The following is a 26,394-nucleotide window of genomic DNA, read 5'->3' as shown; positions in this document are numbered from 1 at the left end:
GCCCCACCTAAGAATTACATGAGGGCTGTTGGTCCACACATTATGAACGTGATTTCTGCATGCCGATATTTAATGACTGATGTCACATATTACTGAATAAGAATGAATTCTACACGTTCCGCTTAGTTTTCTCAACGTATACATCTATGACATGGCACGTCGGCGGCTAGATAAAGTGAAGACAGTGGGATTTGAAAACCCTTGCTTGATTTGACAGCATTTTGCATCTGTTAAACGAATACTGATCTATTTCTGTGCATGTCTTACACCCATTCGCACTTTTTGGCCACGTCGGTTTGGAAACACCGACAAACTACAGCGAGCCGCTGCAAAGGGCAAGGCCACCATCACCGTCATGATCCAGGACGGACTAGGGTGCTGTGGCGCTGTCTGCATTGCTTAAGTGCAGCATAGGGCAGCTTCACCAGTTACATGTCTTGTGACTAACAATGTTGTCGTTTTGCGACTGCAACGTTGCACGCAAATATGACTGAAACGTGTTCTTGAGGAGGCTGCGTGACGCGCTTCAGTTAGCGCAGCGCAGCACGCGCAGCTCGCAGAGGAGGAAATCCATGGCAGCGTTCAGGTTGCGAAGCAGATCGTCAGCACGCTATGTCCACGGCGGCTGAAGCGCGACCGCGGCCAAGGAGGCGCGTGACAGCCGTGGCAAGACGCTGCGGCGGGCGGCGCGGGAGAACGCGGCGAAGGCGTGGAAGCGGGCCGGCACGCTTTCGGCGGTCCCCCTCGCGAGTAGGGGCGCGCCGAGCCAATGAGCGCGGCGGGGCGCCCCGCTGGGGAGACGGCCCCGAGGCGGGGGGAGTCGCCAGTCGGGCAGCGGCCGGCTCGCGCCAAGAAGTTGTGTAGCAGACCGAGCAGTGGCCGGCATGGAGGAGCGACGCCTAAGGCACCGCCGCCGGTGACATGTCTTCGCCGGGTCCCGCGGCAGGAGGGCCCCCCGAACCCGCGTCGCCCGAGACCCGGGCGGCCACGCCAACCAAGCCGTCGCCCTTCTCGGTCGCCTCGCTGCTGGCCGACACCCGGCCCAGCGGACAGATGAGGTTTACGACGCCGGCCTTCGCCGCCGGCTTCCTGCACGCGGCTGCGCCGCCGCGCGACCCGGGCTTCTCGTTCCTGCACGCGCCGGCGGCCGGCGGTCACTTCGGCTGGGCTCTGCACGCGGCCAGCGGCACGCAGCCCTGCGGACCCTCCTGGTTCGGCCTGGCGCCACACCACACACTGCCCAGTGAGTCGCCGCCCCCCTTAGTTCCTCGGCCGCCCCTATTTAACGCTCTGACGGGTGTCGCCTTGCAAATGCCCAATCGTCTGCCGCTCTGCTCCATGCGTGCGATGGAACCGAAACAATCCATTATCAGCTTCTTGTCGATGATAGTTCAGTAAAGGTTCCCTCACACTATAGGCCGACCCGACACCGATTTCGGTTTGCCGACCGTCGGCGACAGCGTTCTTTAGCTTCGTGTCCGCGCCTCTGTCACACTGTACCGACGCCGAGCTCTTCGCCGACCGTCGGCAGATTGTCGGCGTCGTTACAGTGTGACAGGGGCGCCAACACGAAGCTAAAAAACGCTGTCGCCGACGGTTGGCAAACGGAAATCGGTGTCGGGTCGGCGCATAGTGTGAGAGACCCTTAACAGAATTTCAGCAGCCTACGCGCCAACATAACGGGGTTTGAAACGACTAAAGATGAATGTTCTCAAAAGTTGTCATATAGAGAATAAAACGGGACCATGACATGGGAAATAGCGTCACCTAAATCTGATCAATGTACATTTATTTTTGGGACATAATTTAATTTTAAAAAACTACGACCTATGAATTCACACGTAATATGCATAGCGTGTATGGCAAGCAAATGCACCACTGCCGTTTGTTGTGTTCGATGAAAATGCTCTTTTTCTAATGTTCCTCTTAGGATATAATAAACATAGAATACACTCACGACGTGTGCGGAGCATGTTCGGCAGCCTGCTGAGCTCAAAGCAATACAACACTAGTTGTATTGCTTTCAGGTGCATGAGGCGCCAGACAGTGCTGCTGCTTTGCATGCACTGATCAATGAAAACAACCGCTGATTGAGGTTTGGCCTCCAAACCGGAGCCTCAATCACTGGTACACTAAGCTTGCTAATTCTCAAACGTTAATATAAATTACGCGAACTGTGATCAACAGCAATTCGTCCATCAACGAGTTTTGTTTCATTTTGATGCCAGCGCGCGTAATGAAACTTCAAGTATCTCTATAGCGCCAAGAAATTAGCAAATGAATGAATGTCCGTACGTATTCCATTGAGTTTTTTGCAAAACCTATACGCTCTACAAAACATACTTCCTTCCCCGCTGTACCACGTTCGTATATATGCTATAGTTCGCACGTATTGTAAGCGCGACGGCCTTTCTATTTACGTCAGCAGCCAATATGCCTTCGAACTCTATCCAGTGCAAGCCACGGCCATGGAATTATGTCACAAAGCTGTGATGCCGGAGCGAATCGGCCTCGTTCATCGCCTCGGAATGCAGTGAGAATGAAGCCGTCAATCGCTGCTGATTAAATAGAAAGAGAATGCAGTTGGCGCGGTGCCTACTGAGGGAACCAAAGGGGCACGTTACTACGAAGACACTGACGCAATTAGGATTGGAGCCTGTCATCAACGATAGATGCCACTGTTTCGCTACCATAAAGGAAGTTCAAGAAGCGTATAAATTTCAAAAATAAAAAAACAAGAAAGATAAAGCGAGTCGTATAGGAAAGCTGATCTGTGTACCTCTGCAAACCTGTAGCGGAATGTGATGTATATAAGCAATTTCGTTCTGTAATTATACATGGTGAATAAATTACTAATTCGCAATCGCTGTCGGGCAATTGGTAATATGCAAACACTATGAGTGGCTATGTGACAAACCACCATTTCTCTTTTCGCGAAGGCCGGGAGTTCATGCATAACTTCGTATCCTTTGCCACAAAATAACAAATTTTGACTGTTGAATATAGTGTTAATGTAAGCAGAATAGGGAGTTGGTGTGCTTTATCAGATGCGCTGACAGTGTCTCTCCACGAGTATTAATTTACAACATTGCTTTGATTCTCTAAAGCAGCTAGCTTATAATTGTAATTATTATTATTATTTTCATACTTTGAGCAATCAGCGCACGTTTAGTCTTCGCGATAGCGCAAACATACTGATAAACACAAACCAGAAACCGTGTAGCCCTTTAATTTTGTGTCTTTCGTGACAATAAGGTTTGACCAGCTCGCCAAGTTTTGCGCTTTGATAGAAGTCATGGTGCGTGCACAGAATGACTGCCAGCTGCTTCCAGCACCTCGGTTGAGAACTCGCGTTGTACGAAAAGGGTGCAATAGATCCAAGCCTGTCGTTTGAGCTTTTCTTTTCATGAGCGCAACCGTCACGGCAGGTATAGCAAAATGTGCGTGTGCGTCCGTCCGAGAAAGTGTCCCCGATGTGGGTTCCAAGGTGTTTCTTTGAAGACCGGCCTCATTTGGTGACAAATGTTGCTTCTCAACAAATGCGATTTTTCCGGATGACTGACTTGCTGACAGAAATTCGGCCTGTCAGAAAACGAAAAAAAAACAAAACTAAAACGCAGTTTCTTTCATTTAGTTCGTGATACGAATTTCCTCGTGTAACTGCGAGTTGTTTTTTGTTCGAAGCATGGCTACATCACAATATGTTTCCTGCCGTCATAAAACTAGAAAGCGCTGCCGAAATCGGCGTCAAACACGCTGCCCGGCGGCGCCTTTAATTTCATGTTGTTATTTACGCCAGTCTACAGTTGCCCGCAGTATAGGGGCCGAATTCACAAGAACCCAAGTTCGTAAGTGATGTTTGCCATTGACCGACCACCTCTGATAATAATATTCCTGCAACACTATATATATGGGCTCGCATTGCTCATACGAACAGTATATGCTATACTGACGTAAGAGATTTTTTTTGAACATGGGCTCAGAAGTGTAAGTGAATTATTCACGCCAACTTTAGTACTCTGCAGCGCAAGGATACTAACTTCGAATCCATTTTCATCGTCCACGTGCGTATTGCCATCTATATGAAACATTAGTTCATACAACAAACCGCTATGTGAAAGCTAATAACGTGCTTCTCGGAACGTGACAAGTTCGTACATGGTATGAACGATATCATACAGCAGTACAATCCTTTGTGTACCAAGTTAAGTAATTAAAGTACAGGGGCCGAATCCCACCAACCTTTTCGTTCGTACATACTGTTTGCAATCGGCCGGCCGCCTTCACTTATGCATACGATATCACAATAGGCTGGCACCTGCTCTTACGAACGTTTCTGGCGCAATAACTTTTTCCATTTGTGCGTGCGTACGTGTGTCTGTGTGTGTCTGTTTGTATGTGCCTGTGCGTGAACAAACATATGCACATCTCCGAGGCAATTAAGAAAGAATGTTCAGGCCCAGCCGGGGTATACCTCGGAATACACTGCGTTCCGCTTTGGAGCACACAGAATGCGGGTTTGATTACCGACTGCAGGAACCGCATTTCGAAAGGCGCAGCATAGAAACCCGCCTGTGTGATGAGATTTACGCGGAGGATAAAGAGACCCAGGTGGCTCAAAATTCACCTGCAGCCCTTCCCTATATGGTGCTCCCCACAGCCGAGCTGTAGCTCTGAGACGTATAAAGAAAGAAAGCATCGATTAAGTATGCTCCCTCTTTGCGTATACCACGTATAGCGAAAGCATGATAATGCCACGTTCTTTGTACGGACATGTCCGAGCATCGTGCACGGAAAGAAACTTAGTAAATCAGAGGTTATACATGTGCTGAGCATCGACACAAATAAAGGGCTAATGAACTGACAAAAAGTGATCATGTTATGTCTGAAATGCTTTGTTATGGCCTCTTTTAATCGCCTTCCGATCACTGCAATATGCCAATGCATTATTGCAGTCCGACGTCGTCAAACAAGCTAGTGCGTAACGTGAGCAATATAATGGTGATACCTTCATGTAAGCGAGAAACCTGTGATCCATACTGAATACGCTGGCACTCATCTTTATGCTGGAGGCTTCTCGTGCCTGCACGTGCCTGCATAACATAGTGAGCAGCGCATTGCCATAATTAGTAAAGGGAAATAGCCAAGTCCATGTGCTTGCAGTTGTCGGATTGTTCGCAGCAGATGCATTCCGTTTCTATATATGTATATATATACAATGTGTTCTGTTACTTCACATGCACCGTTGACTCTTCCTGTGTTAAACCGAGGCTGTAGCCGTTCGTGCCTCCAGCCCGCTTACTGCGATTTACGAGTGAAAAACGTCTGACATGAATAAGTGAATTTCGTGCATGCGCAATGAATAAACAAAAACTGCAAGATAGCTCAAGAGAGAGAGAGAGAGAGAGAGATGAAGAGGAAAGGCAGGGAGGTTAACCAGATAAATCGCAAGGAAACTAGTATGGCTCCCATGCCGCACTGCGGAAATGAAAAATAAATAAGTAAATGGAGCTCAAATTCATGGCAGAAAATCGTAGTCGGTAAGAATATTAAATATTTCTAGCTTTATAGCGGTGGGGTAAGCATTATTCTAGATTAACCTGAATGATCTAACCTCGATTGTAAACACCCTTCCTATACAGTATCCGTGGTGCCGAGTTTTAAAGAAAATTTTAACGCTTAAGCTAACAGCCATGCTCCTCACATTTTTGTCCACACATATAAACGCAACAAGGCGTGGCTGAAAGTTATAATTATGCATCATATCATATTTTGTCATATTCTGATGAGTATTTAACATGGTATATAACAACCTTGTGATAAACTAAGGGTGTTGCAGCACATGCTGTAAACAGTTTTTATCCAAGTCACGCTTTGTTTTCTGGAAGAGCTGTAGTTCTACGATAATTCATTAGTGTCCGCCGCATGACTTCAGGGGCTCTTGCGTTCTGTAGCTAAGCACGAGGTCATGGGTTCGATTAGTTATGAGCCGCAGAGGACAGATTCAGATAAAGGTGGTATGTTAAAACATTTGTTTGCTAAAATTTTTCTGCGCGTTGAAGACTCCTGAGCGGTGAGAAATTACTCGGAACTATGGGATATCAATGCCTCTGATATCCTATAGGGGTATACCTATAGCTTACACGGCCGGGCTTGAGAAAATGCTATACTTCTCTATTACGTTTTCTGCGCACTTCATGCGGCCGAAGATGTGATGATGGCTTCACGTTTTTAACAAGCTTGCCAAGTCGTGTCCCGTGCCTTACATGAGTTCTATTTTATATGAGTTATATAATATAATAAAATGTATAATTTAACGCACTTAGCGGAAGTGTATGCATTAATTATACATGACTTAACTTGTACAGGTATTGGGCTCTTTACCGACTAAACTATTGCACTGCAAGTGATACAATTACCACTTTGCGTTAAACTATCGCGAAACGATAAATGTCATGCATTACAATAATGTAAACTAATTAGTCGCGTGCATTCTTTGCATCGTGGCGACAGTGTCTTCAGTGAGGAAGACTTCCCTTTTTTTTGTGTCCGAACAAGGCAGAAGGTCAGAGCAAGATGGAAGCTTAAGTTATTACAGCGGTAGAGCAAGAAATGTGCTGAAGCCAACGTATTCGACAAGGGGACTTGAGGAAGGCAAGCTCCGTTGTGCGAGCTGACGACCTTTAGGCAATGTGGAGGAAAATGTACGCTGAGGTCGTTCAGCTGCCGTCTGGTGAAATAATTGGCTGATGAGATCTATATATTACTGGATCCCTACAAATGCCTCATTTCGTTAATATACGGAACAGTTCATGCAATTAACAACAAGAAAAGAAGCGCCGTGTCACTTTACCCTATAGCTTTCACTCCGTATCTGCAAGCGCGTCATAAAGCACGGGCCGCCACGTTATAGCCGAACGGCCTTTTTGTTATTCAAGAAAGGATTTTCAATTTGACAAATGAGTAGCGACTGTGCATGTTCTTTGAACATGTTGAGGCTTTGGTTTTCCAGCAGGACACTGAAAACCATATGCACCGACATAAGCGTCATAAATCTTTCTGGACACGATGCTTTGCTCAAAGTGAGCTTCACGTGTGCATGCATGCAAGCGACGAATAAGTTTCTGCCTGGCAATTCAGCCGAGCGATGTGACGACATCGGCCTGCAAAGCTATCTATATATACATAGGTAGTACGTATACAGTAGAGAGGTGAAGGAAAGGCTAGCCAAAGGGAAAATACTCTTATACCCTATTTACACGGGCAACTTAACCGCGGTTGCACGGTTAACTCACTCAACCATGGTTAACGCGAACCGTAGTCCGCGGCGCCAGAGTTACACGGGTTATTCCGATCACAGTTAATGGTCTGATGACGCGTCACGTGATCTCTTGCGTACCGGCTTCATTTCAAATAATTTTTCTTCGACATTTGATTACAGTGGTATAACGATGTTATTTTTCAGCAAAACAAATGTCATACTTGAGAGTTTTAACGTGTAAGACTGCGTTTTGCATGCGTAGGTTATTTTCGATACTCCTGCTCTTAGTTGTGAGCATGCCTGGTGGGCAAAGAACGACATAAAAAGTCAGAATTAAGGGCCAAAAATGGGTAAATATAATATAAAATTATGTCCACTGAACGAAAAAGTTAAACAAAAGTTCTTCATGGACAAATGAATGTTTCAACTAACAAACATTGGTTACATAATTAAAGGGAGCACAACTTTACGCGAATGCACTTTGGAACTATATATATTCATGCATTTACAAAAAAAAAGAATAATAAAGGAAGAAAAGGCAGTGCTTTCAAGTGTTAATGTATGTGCACTGCGATTTCACATTGCACAAATAATCACAAAAAAGTACATGTTAAAAATGCTGAAGTTATAAGTTTAAAAGCAGCCTCATCAAACTGGACAAGAAAGTGAGACGCACAGTGTGTGTCTCACTTGTCCAGTTTGACAGCGCTGTTCTTAAATTTTGAAATTTGTGCGTAGCCGTCATCTGTGTAGAGGCGCGCGTGCCGACTATACTTGAGCGCAGAGCGGCCAGATTATCTTCCCAAGCGCGTATCAGTGCCTCAGTTGTCGCGTCAGGCCAAATGATACGCTTTTTGGAAGATATCTGGGAAGTGCCAGCGCTGCACTCGGGAGAAGTACCGTCCGCCATTTTGTCCGTTTCCGAAACGTCGGTTACACTAAACCGAGGTTGCCAAGCTCGGTTGGCGGTCAACCTCGGTTAGTGGCCTAACCGCAGTTCCGCCTGCCGTGTAACCTCGCTAACCGCGTTTAGCGATAATCGCGGTTACGTTAACCGCGGTTGTGGTCGCCCGTGTAACAGGGGTATTAGAAACAGCTGGTTTTGACCGGTAATCGACATAACTGTAAGGGTCGTTTGTACGTATACCAGAAAAATTGCAAGGTATATCGATACGTTTTGCAGTCTTGAAAACGTAATTTCTACGCTGTTTTTAGTTTCAGATATAGACTATGCTTCTAAATAAATTACAATGTCTTGAGAGCACTCACAATAGCGCTGACAGCGCACACCCGGATGAAAGCCACGGAGGCCGATTTGACGGTACACTTGAAGTCACGCTCCAGGTGACCAGCTTCACCACGGGGCTTTCCTTTGACACAACCGAGCTGTTAAATGAACTGTCCATTATGTTAGCTACCATTCTTCAACGATGACGCTTCTAAACATGCGGCGCATGTGAAACTGCGACGCAAAGTTCGAGATTTGGACGGGTTACTGGAGCTGAGCGGGAGCGTTGCGCGCCGTAGTATTTAGCAGGGAACCGATGGAACAGCTGTCACAACTGCTCACGTGAAGATAACGTATGTTGGTGCTATTTTTCTTTCTGACAATCGGAGCTGGACAATGTAGTCCGAATGCTTGGTTTCGATGTCAGTGTTTGATACCAACTCACGGGGCAGGTTACAACGGGAAAATCAACTTCTATAAAGTCCTTCTTCTGTCTATACTGTGTCTTTAATGGAGGGCTCTTCAAATTTAAGAAAAAAATCAGGGGACGAATGTACAAAGCTTTTTGTTCGTAAGTGCTCTTTGCTATTGGCTGACTGCTTTCGCTAATAACAACACGTCACTTCTACCATGAGCGGTGTTTTGGTAAGCCAGAAAAAAAGGGGTGCGAGAACGAATTAGGGATTGTAGTTCACGCCTATAATACTGGATTTTTTTTTCAGACAATACATATTTTTTATTAAAAGCCTATGAGCACAGCGAACATGGCGTTCTTGCAGATGAGTTCCTAGGCGAGGCGGACACAATTTGCCGCTAATAACGTGAGCTGCAGGAGACTAATTAACAAAGCATTCATTAATTAGCGTTCTTGTCAGTGCCTCAGGGGCAATTGTATAAATGCCGAAATTGAAGTCAGTCACGTTTTAATGCACCCTAATTTTTTTTAATCTTTAAGGCCTCACCGTAATTCAAGATATTTCCAGATATTTGTAATCGAATTTCAACGGTAAATCCAGGCAATATCGAAACCGAGCGCCGCGAGGGCGCAGGAAAGGCGGCTCCGCTTTCAGACCGAAACGCCCCATGACGACGAGCGCGAGGAAGTTGGTAACCGAACGTCTCGGGCCAGTCGCGGCAGCTACCGATACTGCACGCTTCGCCTGGCAAGCATATGCGGCTGCAGTGCGTCGGGTCGGGATTTGCCGCGGCATGCTGTCATTCAAATTACACCTCACACTTCTCTACTTGGGGCGTTGCCGTCTGACGCGCAGCAGGACGCGCTCAGTCTCGATAATGCCTCGATTGAGCTTTGCAATTTGATGATGAACATCTCGTATTAGGTACGATTTTCAGGATTTTAAAAGATGTGTGTGCATGAAAATTTCGCTACCTCTAAATATGCAATTTAGACAACTGCCCCCATGGCACTAATAAAAAAGTTAATGAATGAATTTTTTAATTAGTCTTCTGAAGCTCACGTTATGATTAGCAAAGTATTTCCGCCTCACCTAGGATCTCGCCTGCAAGAACGCCATGGTCCTTTCGCTCATTACATGTTAATTCAGTTTATGTATTGTCTTCAAAAAAGGAGTAAACCCCCCCCCCCCCCCCCCCCTGTATATGCATATATATCTCCTCGTGACGTCCTGAGATTTGTATGGTGTTTGTTTGGTACAGGTTAATAGCTTATCGATAAACAAGGATTATATTGTATTCTAAAGGAAAGACTCCACTTACTGAATCTTTTAAACTTGTTCTGAAAAAGAAAGAAAGAAAGTAGAATACGTCACAGACAGGCGAAAATACTTTGAAATCTATCACATAAACAAATGCAAGACTGTTACCGTTCGGACGCGAAGCTTAAAAAAATGTTTTCTTCGCTAATAACCCATGGTTTCTAGACAAATAACTCGAAAAAAGAAATAACTTCATGAGGCTAAACTAACTTAGTTTTGCACTTTGCTCTTTAGATGAGAAGTCTCTATACTTGATCGGAAATTTTGTCAGGAAGACAGCGTGAATAAATTTTGGGTTCTGGGCATCGTTTTCTTCAAAAGTCGCAAAACTCAAATAGATTTCCCGTGCCGCGTGTTTCTGCGTCTCTCGGTCAAGGGTAATTTCACTCGTGTTACTGTCGTCATCAACGTCTTCCTTCTAATTAGTTTTCCGGCTGCGTGGAATCGTCCGCTCACTCCCCTTTGCCCACTTGATCTCCATCAAAGGTTGCGGTGAAGCTGATGATGTCGCTTTTACATCCCTTGGGTCTCCGACTTCCGTTATATACGTACATAAACCTCCTCTTTGGCTCTTTAACGATTCGAGTTGTTCCCCCTTTAGCTTCCCTGCTCCTGTGTGCAGGTTGCTACAGTCCTCAAATGTCTTACACATTGTTTCAACTGGTAGCGCAAGGAGTAGGTTGTATCCCATCGGCGGCCGTTCTCCATGAACCGCACTGTCCGCTCACACCAGCCCTGTTTCTCCGCGCACTGGGTCGCACCTTGTTCGGTTAACATCGGTCTCCGGTTTCACGGGAGTCTGGCACCAATGAAGCTCAATGCGGCAAGTTTCCACAGTGGACATTTTATCAACCATGCGGAGGATATAGTGTGCATGCATGGTCACATGACCGAGCACGTTGCCGCGCACACCGGTCTGCTCGCATCCATAGTGACTGAAGCATGTGCTGCGTCGGATTCAAACACAGAAGTTCGCAGGAAGGTGGACGTTCGAAGAGACGAAGAGCGATCGAACGAGGAGTTTCTCTGGAGCCAACGTTTCGACAAGGGCACTTGTCTTCGTTATGCGTTATGCATTCGTAACAGGCGCAAGTGTCGTATTACGAGCTTCGATTTGCGGATATTCGAGTATACATCCGCTTGAGAAACTCGATGAGCACAGTATACGCGTTAATTATGACTCCAATTTAAATTTAGCGCAAAACCCGTGCGTGCCGAAATGTTAGTGACCGTGGAGGTCGGGGTTTCTTGGGCCGTATATATATATATGGCGCATCAATGTTTGCAATTCGGCGTAGCGCTACAGGGTGTAAGTCCCTTACTATTTCGCCCTTTATTATGACTTTGGGTACACTTCTATATAGAACGAAAGCTATGCCAATAAAAAGGAGAAGAAAACACACACACACACACGCATTGCTTGTGTAAGCTTGAGTAGCACTTGCAGATTTAAGGGCACGCCGTTGTTTATGTCGTCTATAGTGTATGCTATCACGCAGTTATTATTCAATCTATTTAAAGTAAATTCACATTAAAACATCCCCTCTGTGACAGTGGCGTTTATACGTTCACATCAAGTTCTTCGACTAGATGCTATAATATAACCTGCCGACACTTTCGACCTGCGTTAATTGGCAGCATTGTTGCGCGTTCTCAACGCAATGAACGCGTCAAATAAAAGAGCAACATTGTCTCGCTGCAGTGACGCATTGCTCTTGCATCAAAACCTAGCGGGAAAGATCGCTGTTTTGCGAATGCAGATTTTAGTAACTTGTTTTACAGCGGTGGCTCTTATAGACTCCCAGGCGTGACGACGGCATCCGTGAATATCAAAACCTCACGCGCCGTGCAACACGCACGCAGACTGCGAAACACGTAAACCGGTAAAAAAAATAACAGTATAAAAAGCGAGCGTTGCCGAGACTAGAAAAGTATAGTCGGCACATGGCCGAATGCTTTGTATGCGCCATGTGCTGAACGCTGGTGACGATTGTGGCGTGCCGATGAATAGCGGCCCCGGCCGTGATCCCGTATAGCCGCAATTGTTGCGAAAGGACTGCTAGAGAATGGCTTGGTGCGTGAATACTGCCGCGTTCGCTGGGGCCAGTGCAACTAAATGCGCGAATTGCGTGAAAATCGTCTACACTTGAGGCGTATTTGTGAGTTACCGAACTTCGGTGGGCATGTGATTTCCAACCCCTCCGAACGAATCCGGATATCGTTTTATGTACGGGGTGATGAGCAAAACGAGAACAAGGTGAAAGCGGGAGCTGACCTTTCGACAAGTGGGCTTGTCTTTTTCTAGGCTTGAAAAAGACAAGTCCACTTGTCGAAAGGTTAGCTCCCGCTTTCACGTTGTTCTTGTTTTGCTCATCGTCTTCAATTTCCATCTCCCGCCTTCCCCCTGTTTTTCCTATATACGGGGTGATCATTCTTAAGTTTTATGGAATTTTCAAAATTTCCTTGTTGCAGGTAACATAATTATAGCCCTCGTGCTGGATTATTCAGAGTCGGATATTACTTGCACGAGAACTCAAAACACCTATTCAATTGAATAACAAAAATTCACTAAGTATCTTCTTAATCAATTACTTTACGCCACATATTGCAATCTACGATTTGTAGTCGGTGAGTTTGCAAGGCGTATCCACTTGGAATGAATTTTCAGAGTGACATCAGTTTGTAGATTGGCGCCATCGAACTCGCCGTAAGAATGCACTATTGTTCCGCTTACTTTTTTAACGAAACACTCTTTTATGCATTGAAGCACGAGAGTAACTGGAAGGCCCGTGTATTTCATCCCACACTTCAGGAATTTTTGTCTCGAAACTGGTGTTATCAGAGATTAAAATGGACACGCCTTGAAAGCTGACCCACTACAATTTGTAAATTGCAATATGTGCGGAACATTATTAATTAAAAAGTTAATTATTTATTTTCATTAATTAGGTGAATATGTGTTTCAATTTCTCGTGCAAGAAATGTCCACCTCTGTGAATAATCGAGCTCAAGGACTAGAACAATGTTATCTGCAACCGGCGATCTTTAAAAATTCCATAAATTTTAGAAATGATCACTATCTAGCGCTGGGCCGTATCCAAGATACGTATATCTTAGATACTATCTTAGATACTCTTTGGGTATCTTGTATCTGTATCATGATACGCCTGGCAAGACGTGTATCAGTATCTGTATTTCCGATACATGAAATAATGTGTCGTGTATCTTAAGAAACAAGATACTGGCTAACGCAACATCACCGTGCGAGACTATAAACGTTGGCTGAACTCGCACCGTCTTGACAAAAATAAGCGCGCGAACTTCTGCGCGCAGCCAACATTTTGTTCTCTTGATTTTTTTTTTTTTTTTTTGTTTTTTAGTTGCGTCGGTGCCGTGACGCTTGTAGCCACCGTACTATGCTGCGTACGCCAACGCGTGTGGCATCTTTCGCGCAAATACTGATGCCGATTGTCGGGTCTAACACGTGCTCTTGGGACAAAGGAACGACGACACAGTAGTGCAAACAATCACAAGGGCATTTATTCCACATATCATACATAATAATAATATTTGGGGTTTTACGTGCCAAAACCACTTTCTGATTATGAGGCACGCCGTAGTGGAGGACTCCGGAAATTTTGACCACCTGGGGTTCTTTAACGTGCACCTAAATCTAAGCACACGGGTGTTTTCGCATTTCGCCCCCATCGAAATGCGGCCGCCGCGGCCGGGATTCGATCCCGCGACCTCGTGCTCAGCAGCCCAACACCATAGCCACTGAGCAACCACGGCGGGTCACATCTCATACACTAATGCCTGCTAGCCGAATTGCTATCCACAGAACATGCCGATGGGCCTCGTGAAATCGAAGAAGTCCGCCACACCGCGACTGGATAGCGAGCGAATATGTTCGCCCCCATGCTGGACACCAACGCCTCGTCTTCGTGTGTACGGTCATGCGAACGGTGGCGCGTTCGAACGATCCTGTTCGTCCATTCCAGTGTCCTGCTCCTAGGCCTCGCGAGGCGGTCTCGCAGAAGCATAGATCGGCGCACGCGCGGAACGAACGCGCTGCTTGCCGATTCCGAGCCAAGAAGGAACAGCCTTCTCCCTTTTACGCCCAAGTAGCCCCGCCGTTAGGTGACGTTAGCAGCGCAACACTCGCGCCATCGCCCATACTTCTCTGCAATCACAACGACCGCCGCCGTAAAGCACGCCGGGTTACAAGAGACAGGAACCATGCGGAGAAAACAACGTATCAGGAGACGCGTGAGAGTCGTGCATCCCCACACTTTATAGTGCCGTTATCAAAATGTCTCTTGCGTGGTGCTTTGTTATGAAATCTGAAGAATGCAAGAATGGGGTTGCCTTGCATCTAGTCGCTTTTACGCATTGTTTCGGAATGAAAATATTATACTTTGCGCAAATAAGACAAGTATATTGAGATATTAACAGACAGTTCATTCAAATGAAGCAAGGTTGGTCAGAGTTAAGAAATTTCCAAGCAAACGTTTATGTGCATGCGCGTTTGCTGCTAAATCATATAGATCTATAATAAGAAATTTCCCAATGTATCGAAGCATCTTAAGATACAAATGGAAAGTATCGTATCGGATACAATAATTGTGGTAGTATCTTGTATCCATACCTCAAATACTTGTTGCTTGAGTATGTTGCATCGTATCATGACACACTTGCAAATTATCTTTGCCCAGACCTGCCCGTATATAGGAGATACGGTTCAGCCAGTGTCTTATTTTGCGGACAGACCGGAGCAGCACACCTATATCCGCACTTGTAGCCCAATGTGCGATTTTCGCATGCCGTGTGGACTTGACAGGCGCGATCGAGCATGTATTCACCGTAATCGTCTGGTCGTTGCCTATACAAAATACTTCTCCTGTAAAATAAAACGGGTTGAATCGCGATAGTGCCCTGCGTGCAAGGTACGATAGGTCCATAGCACACTTAATTTGCAATTTCAAGCTCTTTGCATGACCGCACTAAATGTACTTCAGAGTTCACACCTTGAGCTACGAAATGTGCTCCAAACATACATAGTATATAGGCTAGTGCGCCTGTGCGTCCTGCGCTACGAAGGCGCTCGTAACAATTCTAAAGCACACTGTTATTTGCTATAATACTTTAGTATTGTGTGTTATATGTGTGTTAAGTGTCGTATGTCCTGCGCGTATCATTTCATTTATCATCGCATTCACAGCAGTACGTATGCTAGCCATGCCGCCAGGCAAACTTCTCCAGTTTTATTTATCTATTTATTTTCAGTACTGCTGGTCTGGGCTACGGACCTTAGCAAGGAGTCGGTTAAAAATGAATAAATACACTGAATACATACGAGTGAATACAATGAAATGGTTGAAACAGCAAGCTTAGTACGAAAAACTATACCAAGAATAGTGTTTTAAAAATATGCAGGAGAGATGCGACAGCAGTGAAAATCAAGGCGGACATATATGAATGTGCTATAACTTCTAAGACATCTAAAAAGGCCGATACCGTCGGGAATTCAACAACTACGCAAGTTTTCATGAAAGAGCTGTCTTCCTCTTCTCTCTCTTTCTTTCTTTCTTTCTTTAATGATGGCGGAATGTTGAGCGCCCGTGAACCGTGCACTGGGTGCACTCTAAAGAACCCCAGGTGGTCAAAATTAATTCGGAGCCCCTCGCTACGGCGTGCCTCATAAACGAATCGTGGTTTTGGCGCGGAAAACCCCAGAAATGTAATTCTTTTTCTCCGTGCCCTCCAATAAAATTTAATAGTGAGGTGTGACGCCCCAAAACTGCACGATGGGTTACACGAAGAACACCCTATATAGTGAAGGGCTCCGTGGACTAAATTTGATCACCTGGGTTTGTTTAAGTACACCTATAGACCTAAGTATACATGACATATTTTTTTTTTGCTCTTATTCCAAGTTGAAATGGGACTGCCGCGGCCTGCAATCGAATCCACGACCTCGTCGCGCGCTCAGCAGCACAACTATAGCCTCATGAGTCACCGTGGCGGGTGCCCTCAATGAAATTCGGCCGATGTGGCTGAGAGAATGGTCACTTCACGACGTTGGAGCGCATATCTGTGTTTGATTTTAGCTATTGTTTTCCTTTCCTTTGTCATAGTGCATGCTTACAGAACTATACGATGCCTGTTTTCCCGCGCGGACTTCAATATTTGTAAACGAGATGTCTGAATTTCTAATAATGCCAAGCATTCCTTCCCTCATCCGGGGCACTTTGCGGTACGTAGGCAGATTCCTGTCTCACATCCGTTCTGCCCCCCCCCCCCCCCTCCCCACAAAAAAAAAAAAAAACTTCGGGGGATCGAACCCTGATCCGATTGCTGTGCCATAGCACAACAGCCGGATGCCCTAACTATCAGGCCTGCATATCCGTGCCTCGTGCCAACGCGAGCTCTTTGAGACGTCTGCCGCATGTGGCCTGTCGCATAGCACGAGCGAAAACACGTCTGCGCGCGACAATTTCCATTCGGCCGCACCCAGACTCGGGATCCAAACGCGCGAATAGTATCTAATCTGACCACTGTATTTCGCGTGCGTCGCGTCGCATATGAACAAGTTACTTATATAAAACCGAGGCCGTGTCTGTTTCTCCCATTCTTCAGTCTTGTATGCGTTAGTACTTTTTGTCGACATTATTTAGGCTGAAGATCAAATGGTAATGCGCAATCAAGTTTCGTAGCTTTAAGAGCACTGTGACAGACCATATCTGATGAGCCCGATCCCCCCCTTTAATATGCCCGCTCGAAACGACATGAGGTTTAGAATTCGCCTGGCCTTGTGCGTGCATTAAAGGATCGTCGCATCGTATTCAGAGGGTATAGGATCCATACGACGGACGAAATCGGCTATTAAGTTTGCAGACGAGCTCGACGTGGCTGAGAAGCACCAAAACAGCTCGCCTACGATGCCATTATGGGCGGAACTGAAACAGTGATTAGGCCACTTAGAAGAATCCCGCGACGTGCAATTTTTGGACGTATGCAAGATTCAGAGTGTGATTTTCTTACGGCTGGCGCATAACTTCATCGTTAATGACAACGACTATAGCGTCTAATCAATGGGCCATCAAGCCCATTGACCCACGAGCGGCTCGTGGCGAGTTAACAGTGATCGAAAAGCGAACAAGTCCATAGATCAGTCGGTTTACTGCTCGATCTCAAGACCGAGATATCCGTGATTCAACCTCAATCACTTCGCAGAACTTTTTTTTTTTAAAGGGGGCACGGATTCGTACTTTGTACGTGTTCGCGCGTGCAGATGTAAATGTGATTGTGCCGCTATCGCCAAGTAGTTCGCAAGCCTGGTGAGTATTTCTTGCTTTCCTCCGAACGTGACGTCAAACTAGATTTTGTTCCACCTGAAGTGTCTTCCCGTGGCACGGATGGCACAAGTGCCAGTTAACCGCCATCTTTTGAATGTATCGAATGTAGAGGAGTTTAGGAGTCTTCACTACCAGTTGAACCTCGGGGAGGTCGCGGTGGAACTTTGAAAATTTCGCGAGCTTTTTTATTTAGGCGCAGGAGAGCCACACAAAAGAAGACTCTGAGTCTGTGAATACCAACTGGACATCTTGCGTTCAAGGCGTATATAGTTGGTTTCACCAGCACAGAGGGCTTTGATTCTCTTAAGAAACTTCGTGTACGTTAACTGGGCCACCTTGTATATTTTCGACGCATTTACTTGCATAAAAAGAAAGACGAGAGAAGAAAAAAAGAAACCTCAGCACGTCGACTATTAGAGAATGTATGGCCACACTCTGCAGGCTTAACGCCAGCATCATCACTCTCATTAATTTTCTACTGCTAACGGCAAAGCGTCTTAAAGAAGGCACTGGACCGGGCGCGTGCGCATTCCATGAAATAAATGAGCGAATAAAACGGGCGTTGTGCTTCTCATCTCTGCGCGCGCAGGCGCGCAATAAGTGAGGCCGTATATAGGAAACGCTTTGCGCTGCAGTTGACACAATTATGCCAGTTACGAAGTGCTCCGTCACATTAATTCCCACTGCCGCATTTTCGCCTTTCTGTCCCTGTCTACTTCCGCTTCCTCGATCCAAATGAGAACCGAATGTTGTATGCGCTCGTTTCTAAAGGAGCAAAAAAGAAAAGAATGGCGACGTTCACATACAGCATTCGGCGCATTTGTGGCAAACGAGGGCATAAGTCCCGAATGCTCGTTTTTTAAACTGCGGGAAGAAAAAGAAGAAAGTAATAGAAGCTCTCGTTTCTTTACTCTCATTTCGGCGAAGACGTCGCCTTTTAATGAAGCCACTTTTCTCAAGCTCGTTTTCTTCTGTCTCCAGGTGGGCTTTCTCACTGTGCTTTCACCCGCCGTGGTTGCTCAGTGGCTATGGTGTTAGGCTGTTGAGCACGAGGTCGCGGGATCGAATCCCGGCCTCGGCGGCCGCATTTCGATGGGGGCGAAATGCGAAAACACCCGTGTACTTAGATTTAGGTGCACGTAAAAGAACCCCAGGTGGTCGAAACTTCCGGAGTCCTCCACTATGGCGTGCCTCATAATGAGAAAGTGGTTTTGGCACGTAAAACCCCATAATTTAATTTTTTTTTTCACTGTGCTTTTGTAAGTGTTCTCATTGCCTCTCTTATGACTTTCAGAAGTGGAGTACAATTGAGAAATAAATCATACTGAGTTGCGAAATTTCAGTAGTTTACATCGGAGAACATTCGGAAGAGGTCCGGTTGAGGTGAGAATGAAGGGAAATTATGTCTTTGGTACTATAAAAAAAATTGATTAAAAAATTTATATTGCCAGCTCGCGAGAGCGTTTCCAGAATGTCACTACGAATTTCATACCAAGACATTTTATACGGTCATTTCATATTTCCATCTGTTCAGGCTGTCAAATGCCTGTATATGGTTTTTTGTACTGCAGGCATGCATGGTTGACAGTGAGTATAAGTTTCTCTAGCTCACCACCGCCGAGCAGCTTCGACACAACGACATTATTCTTCCCACGTGTACGTATTGTAAAACGCGTTCCTTTTCTTCAATGTCCGCCTCTATTCACTGCGCCACCTCACACTCGCACTCCATGTATAGTCATACATCGTCCGCGTCTTCTCTTCGACCGCGCCTTTCGCCAACACTTCCGTTTTCTGAGGCTGCACATGACTGATCCGCCTCTACTTCAGGCTGTCAGATCAACTTCAACATTGAGTTTCCTGCATGGTTAATGTTCTGATTCTGGCGATGGCATAGAACTGCTTCCTGAAAGCGAAATGGCGCCATTTTGCTCCGGCCGTGGCATAAAACCGTGTACATCTTGTTACCGTCTAAGCAGTTCCCTCCGTCGCCGGGCAATGCGGCGTCTCGCTTCCTATATAGTATCCTACAGTCGATCTGAAGCTCCTAGAGGGTTCGGGAGACCGCGTTCTTTGCTGCACAGTGTTTCGGAGCGCCGGAAGTACAGCATGCAGGAGCATCGCCGCGCGACCTGATTACAACTTTAATCTCCTGCTGCATGAAATGCGCTGTGCTGAGATATGTCATCAGGCCCCAATAGTGCCCGCCGTCATGCAGTCACGCGTATGGTAATAACACGCCACCTACTGGTCGGATGACCTAAACGTAGATGTATATAGACAATGAGTAAGAACAACAAGGTGAACTGAGGGGTTCGTTTCTTTTTTTTTTTTCTTAGTTAGCACCATATGAAGTAAACATACATACAATAAAGCCAAGGAAGGCGCGTACAGGAAGCATCTCCTACGCATTCTATGACTTTCTGTGACGCAGATGGTCAGCAGCAGGCTAATCTCAACACACAGCTTCGTTCCATCATTACCATTACCAATGGACGCAGTTACCGCCGAAGCTCTCACGCTGCCATGTAACATTGCTGTGTCGCCTGCAAACTGGAGTAGTCTTCGCTAATTGACGATGCTACCTCAGAGGAATGAGTGACTTTGCTATGTGCTCCCAGTGCAAATCTGAGGGGGCTATCAAGCATCTCTTCTGCGTCTGTTTCTGCTTCAATGAACAATGTCAATACTCCCAAGTGTGCTTCGAGCAAACTGGAAAATCTACCGTTTACTGAAGTTATGGTTCTATAGTAGACTGACCTCAACCCTCATCAGCCCAAAAAGCCACACAAGTGCCTATGCAGTTCCTGAAGACAACAGACTTGAGTGATGCATGTGATAAATCTGAACTCTTGCCTCTTCTCTTCCCTCTTTCGTTCCGCCGTCCCTCTCCCCAACTGTAAGGTAGCCAACTCGAGAAAGACTAAAGTTAACCTTTCTGTCTTTCCTCCCCATCCCCTGTTTCTTTACTGATCAAGTCACGGCAGAAAAGCAGAGAATGCCAGTCGCATGCATTGCTGAGCATGCGGTTGAGAGCGGAGAGGGTTGAAGTCAACATGCAGAAAACTCTCATTTCGTCGTCTTCTCGACCCCAAAGTACTGATCATTAGCTTTAACCTTCTGAACATTAGGCCTCCTTGTCAGGCGAATACCGATGTTGACGTAGCTGACGTCCAAGTAAAATCTGCATTGGCTCTGTTGCGTGCGGAGGCTCGATATTATACAGCGAGAAATTATCTAAGCCTAATACTACGGCATGATTCATTGAAATAGCGCTAAAGAAGCAACAGAAACGGGAAACTGCGGCACTGTTTCAACTTGGCGTAGTTCGGTGGCTGCTAGTACGCCGCACGTTCAAGCTGGAATTAAACGTTTCGTGTATACGACAGCCAATTGCGATGCCGAGATTGGAGGCAGGATGAATCGGTGTAACGTCGGCGGCGCGGCTCGCCAAGCGCGGCCTCCGGCGAGGCCCCCTCAGAGCGCGGACGGCTGGAGCGGGGGGCGCTGAATCTTCCGTCCACCCCTGCCGCGGAGAAGCAACGGAGCAAGATAAAGCACACCCACCGCGGCCGCCGCCGCGGCATTGCGCCGAGGCGGCCTTTACCGCCGCCCCGCTATCGGCCCCCTTGACAAGCGCGCCGAAGTAGCTTATGCGGTGCGCGCACCCTGTAATGCCGATAAATTGAAAGCGCCGACACAGGGCATCGCGGCCCATTGCGCGGCCTGCAGCGGCTGGTGCGCGTGCATTAATGCGGCAGACGCCGCAGATAGACTTGTTCGCCCCGCAACCATATGCCCGTGGGCGCACCTCTGCAGGCGTATGCTGTGTGTGAGTATCGTTCAGTCGGAACGGTCCCAATGGCCGACCGCAACGGTGTCACCCCCACCCTTTTTGTGTGCGTGTGTGAGAGTGTGTGGGTGCGTGCGTGTGTATGTGTGTTCACCTGTACACCGGGTCGGTTTAAAAATGACGGTCGGCATTCTGGCCTTTATTGAAACAGCAGGAAGAAGCTGCAGAGTTGAGGCGTGCTTTTCCGCAGCTCCGTATGCCCCGCGGCATTGATGGAATGCCCTCGCTTTTTTTTAAAGTTATTTTATTTGAACGGTGGCCAAGCTCGAACCGATGTCATGATTCTCGATACGTGCCGCAAATCAACGGCGAGTATGAAGTAAGAAAGAAAGCGCCCAAGCGAAAAACAAAGTGATTTGCTACATGGTTTCCTCTGCGGTATGATATACGGTCTCGTGATCAGAATGCCGATTTATGGGAACGGAAGTCGTAGTTCAACTCTTGAAGGGGCTATCGCGACTGGGCCAGCGTTTGCTCTATAGTTTGCCGTCGGACCTCGCGCCGCCTAAAGGCGGATGACAGTATCTGCAGCAAATACAAAGAACAAATACGTTGGCGTTGCCTGAATATCATATTGCAGATCTCCGCCAACAGCCCGAAGAAGGCTGACGGCTCCTCTTCCTTACTGTTTGTGTTTTCTCATCCTTCTCCTTTTCCTTTCTTTCTTTCATTTTTCTTTCTCTTTTTCTATCTTGGCATCATATCAAACGTGATCTGTAGTATTGGCCTGACCCGCTGAAATTTATACGTTTTGCTCAAGTTATTCTCCCATGACCATCTGTGGGACTAATAGTGTTACCATCATTACAGCTGCAATTGTATGTACTCACTATTCTGAAATGTCGCTCATATTTTCGCTTTAGAATTTTTCACAGGGATTAAAATAATGAAGGAATACCAGCAATCCGAACGCATTGCTCCTAAGCACTGACCTTTAATAGTAATATCGTGTGCGCATTGTATGGGCGAAAAAGAGGTCACACGATGGTGCTGTATATTACCAACCTTCCAATTAAACTTTTAGTGGTCTATTCGTGTAATAAGACGAGCAGATCCACAGCAGAATGTCGAGTTCTAGTAAGGCGAAACAATTGGTATGGCTGTATCAGGATGTAAAACGCAGTACTTGTCCTACTTCGAATGGTGACACAATGAAATGCAATACTAGAATGCAATGCCATAGGATAGTCATAAAACGTAGGAAGGCGTGCAATTTCCTTGATCATCGAATTCGAGTGAGTCCACCGTGAGATCTTCGCGGGATACCGAGGAGCTCACCATCCTGTTCTCGCCAGTTATCGCCAGTGACAACCTGAGACGCCTCAACAGGCAAGCCGTGTCTTCTCATCTAGAGGCGCTGGCTCCAAACGAAATCAAAGACATCAGGGTGAACACCCGTAAGAACGTGCTAGCTATTGACGTAGAACACGCGGCTGCGTTGGATTCCTTGCGCAAGGTCACGGAACTTGGCGGGATGAAAGTCCGTCCTTATATTCCGCTCGGCAAACAAGTCCGTACTGGCGTAATTTACGATGTTGACGAGACCATCGTCGACTCCGATCTGTCAATCTTAATCAAGCCAGCTACGGAAAGCACCATCATCACAAACGCGTTTCGTCTCGGCACGTCACGGTGTGTGAAGATCATATTTAAGGGCGAATCCCTCCCATCGCACGTAAAAGTGGGCCACTTCCGACACGCAGTTCGCCCCTTTATACCAAAACCGCTGCAGTGCTGGAATTGCAAGAAGCTTGGACATGTGAGTAGTGTGTGCAATAACACTACCGTCTGTTCTCGCTGCACTGGGCCCCACACCACAAACACGTGCGAGGCCAGTGTGCTGAAGTGCACAAACTGCAGCGGCCCTCACGATGCATCTTCGAAGGAATGCCCTTTGATTCGAAAGGAAATGCAAATATTGAAGAAAATGGTTAGAGACCACTCGTCTCACCGAGAAGCAGCAGCATCTATTAAGCGACGACGATCATGTCGCCGACGTCGATCAAGAGCCTCCAAAGCCTCTGCAGAACGCCACACACGTATATTACCACCCACTCTTCCACCCAGGTCAAACGCAGTCAGCTCAAAGGACAAGGGTGCACCGAACAGCACGGCTGCTGACGCGTGGCCTGCACTCCCGAAGCTACATGCCCCTACTGAGCGTAATGATACTTCTACAGTAGAGGACACTTCGTCTGTTCCTGATAAATTGGCGGACCAAGATCAACAAATTGTTGTTATGATCAGCTCTCTGGTGCGTGCTATTCGTGTTCTACTGGACAAGCTACAGACACCAACAGCTCGAAGTGCATTGCAAGTGCTGGATGCCATCAGTCCGGTTCTGGCGAGCCTTCAGAAGTCCAGTGCTTGAGAACTTCTATAGCAGAACCACGGCTCATCGACAACAACAAAGATCGTTCCGGGATGATGTGAGAAGTGCCTCCATATTCCAATGGAATGCGAGAGGCCTGAGGTCTCGTATTTCGGATTTCCGACAGTTCGTATTTGCAAACCATTTTCCTATACTGGTAATCTGTGAACCGAACTTATCAGCCTGCATAAGACTATCGGGATATGAACCTTTTCTTTCAAACACGTGTGTCCGTAGTAGTAAGGTTCTGGTTTACATTCGCAAGGACCTTACGTATTTTTCCCAACACGTAGCGCCACACGACGGTAACCAATACGTCTGTGTTACTGTGAAAAAGAAGAAGCTGTCTTTTACTCTTATTGGCGTCTACCTTTCCCCAACAAGTCAGTTTGATAGAAAAAGACTGGAAGATATTATGGCTGATACCCCCGGTCCTTGGATAATAACAGGGGACTTCAACGCTCACCACCATATATGGGGAAGCTCCAGGATAAATTCGAGGGGCAGGTCACTAGTATCCTTTGCATCAGGCCACAACCTGTGTCTTCTAAATGACGGAAGCCCGACATTTCTGCGAGGAATTACATACAGTAGCTGCCTTGACTTGACTTTGGTGTCACGTTGCCTGACTTTGAGCGTGCAGTGGTTCACTGATGTTGAAACCCATGGAAGTGATCACATACCGACCTATGTGAGAATCGATGGACTAGACGCCGCATTACCGGTTGTCTCTCGCCAAATCGACTGGTCAGTCTTTCAAGATCGCGTAGAAGACACATGCAAGACACATATTGCACGCAGATTAGAAGACATAATTGCTGACGCTATGCAAGATTGTACACGCCGCTTCACACATCCATCAAAGCGTACAGAGAATGACATTGAATTGGAAAGGCTTCGTGCACTACGTCGCCGAGCTGAAAGGAGGTACAGGCGCACGAAGTCAATTCTTGACCTCAGAGAAGCTCGGCGCATGCAAAAGAAGATCAAACGCCGAATGGATAAGCTAGCGGATCAAAGATGGAAATGTTTTTGCGACTCACTAGACCCCCGCAAGCCATTGTCCTGTGTGTGGCGTACCCTACGGGGTCTTTGCTCAAGTCCCCAGCAACGACACCCATTCAACGCCCTTGCTCTCTATCAAAACTGCCGCGAGATAGACGTCGCAGAGGAATTTTGTGCGAACGTCGCCGGCGGCACAGTTTTAGTCCCTGACATGGCTCTAGGCAACATCCCCGGCCCACGAGATGCAAGTATGGACGCTCCATTCTCTATGGAAGAGTTAGAAGCTGCTATGGCGCTATGTAGGTGTTCGTCTTCACCAGGACCCGATGGCATAACATATACTGCTTTGCGCCACCTAGGCAGAGAAGCACGAAGAGAACTCCTCAGCCTTTTTAATACTTCATGGCAAGATGGTGTCGTCCCACAGGAATGGAAACGCAGCCGCCTGGTACCGCTTCTAAAAGCAGGAAAGTCACCGCTCGAATTGGCATCCTATCGGCCTATAGCTCTTGCCAGCTGCGTCGGGAAGCTTATGGAACGTATGATCCTCATGCGTCTCGAATGGTACCTTGAACATCATAAAATTTACCCTGACTCTATGGCGGGATTTCGACGCGGTCGTTCATCGATTGACAGTGTCATCGATCTAGTATCATCTGTGGAACAACAAAAATCTCGGAAGCGATTATCAGTAGCGCTCTTTCTTGACGTGAAAGGCGCTTACGACAACGTTTGCCATCAAACCATTCTAGACGCACTTCTGACAATTGAACTAGGAGGGCGAGTCTATCGATGGGTCAGTAACTACTTGACACAAAGGTCCTTGTTCGTACGAACGGAAGATGGTCCGACTACCGACCACTACACATGCCGAGGCGTTCCCCAAGGCGGTGTTCTAAGCCCTATTCTTTTCAACCTCGCGCTTCTTGGGCTGGCCGAATCCCTACTGGAAACAGTGAGTGTTTCAATCTACGCCGACGACATCTGCATCTGGGCATCAGCGGTCACTCGCCTGCAGGTTCGCGCACGGCTACAGAAAGCAGCAACACAGGCATCAGACTACCTTCACACACAAGGCCTTACCATCTCAACAGAAAAATGTGCATTAGTCGCTTTTACGCGAAAAACGATGACTCCTTATCCAGTATGCATCAATGGTCAGCCTATCTCCTACAAGAGAAATCACCGGTTTTTGGGTGTCATTGTAGACCGGGACCTCACTTGGAGCCCTCATGTTGCCCACTTAAAGAAGAAGCTCACATCTATTGTTCACGTCTTCAAGTTCATCGCCGGCAAAACATGGGGATCGTCAGTGGGCTCCATGCTACAGTTATATCGAGCACTGTTCATCGGATTCCTACGCTATAGCTCCCCCGTGCTTGCTAAAACATGCAAGTCAAATCTTCGAGAACTTCAGAGCGTGCAGGCACAGGCACTACGTGTTTGCCTAGGCCTTCCGCGCAGCGCCTCGACAGCTGGAACCATTATAATCGCTCAAGACCATCCGATCACAACTTACATTAGCACCGAAACGCTTAGAGCCCATGTTCGTCATGTTTCACGGATGCAGTCAAGCTTTCTT

At 46.9% G+C, this 26,394-nt stretch overlaps 1 protein-coding gene across 1 annotated transcript in view; it reads left to right on the top strand.

Moving 5' to 3' along the window:
* The first annotated feature begins 708 nt into the window (after positions 1-708).
* The window catches only part of LOC126544064 (homeobox protein MSX-2-like), a 70,676-nt gene continuing 44,990 nt past the window's right edge, over positions 709-26,394 (top strand). The window contains exon 1 of the mRNA XM_050191270.3: positions 709-1,243. Coding sequence (XP_050047227.1) covers positions 922-1,243 — 322 coding nt within the window. The 5' untranslated portion in view covers positions 709-921. The remainder of the gene's footprint in view (positions 1,244-26,394) is intronic.

The sequence above is a fragment of the Dermacentor andersoni genome, chromosome 1 (genome assembly GCF_023375885.2).
Source record: "Dermacentor andersoni chromosome 1, qqDerAnde1_hic_scaffold, whole genome shotgun sequence".
Taxonomy (NCBI): Eukaryota; Metazoa; Arthropoda; class Arachnida; order Ixodida; family Ixodidae; genus Dermacentor; species Dermacentor andersoni.
Note: the sequence above shows the minus strand (reverse complement) of the source record. Positions and strands in the feature narration are given on the sequence as shown.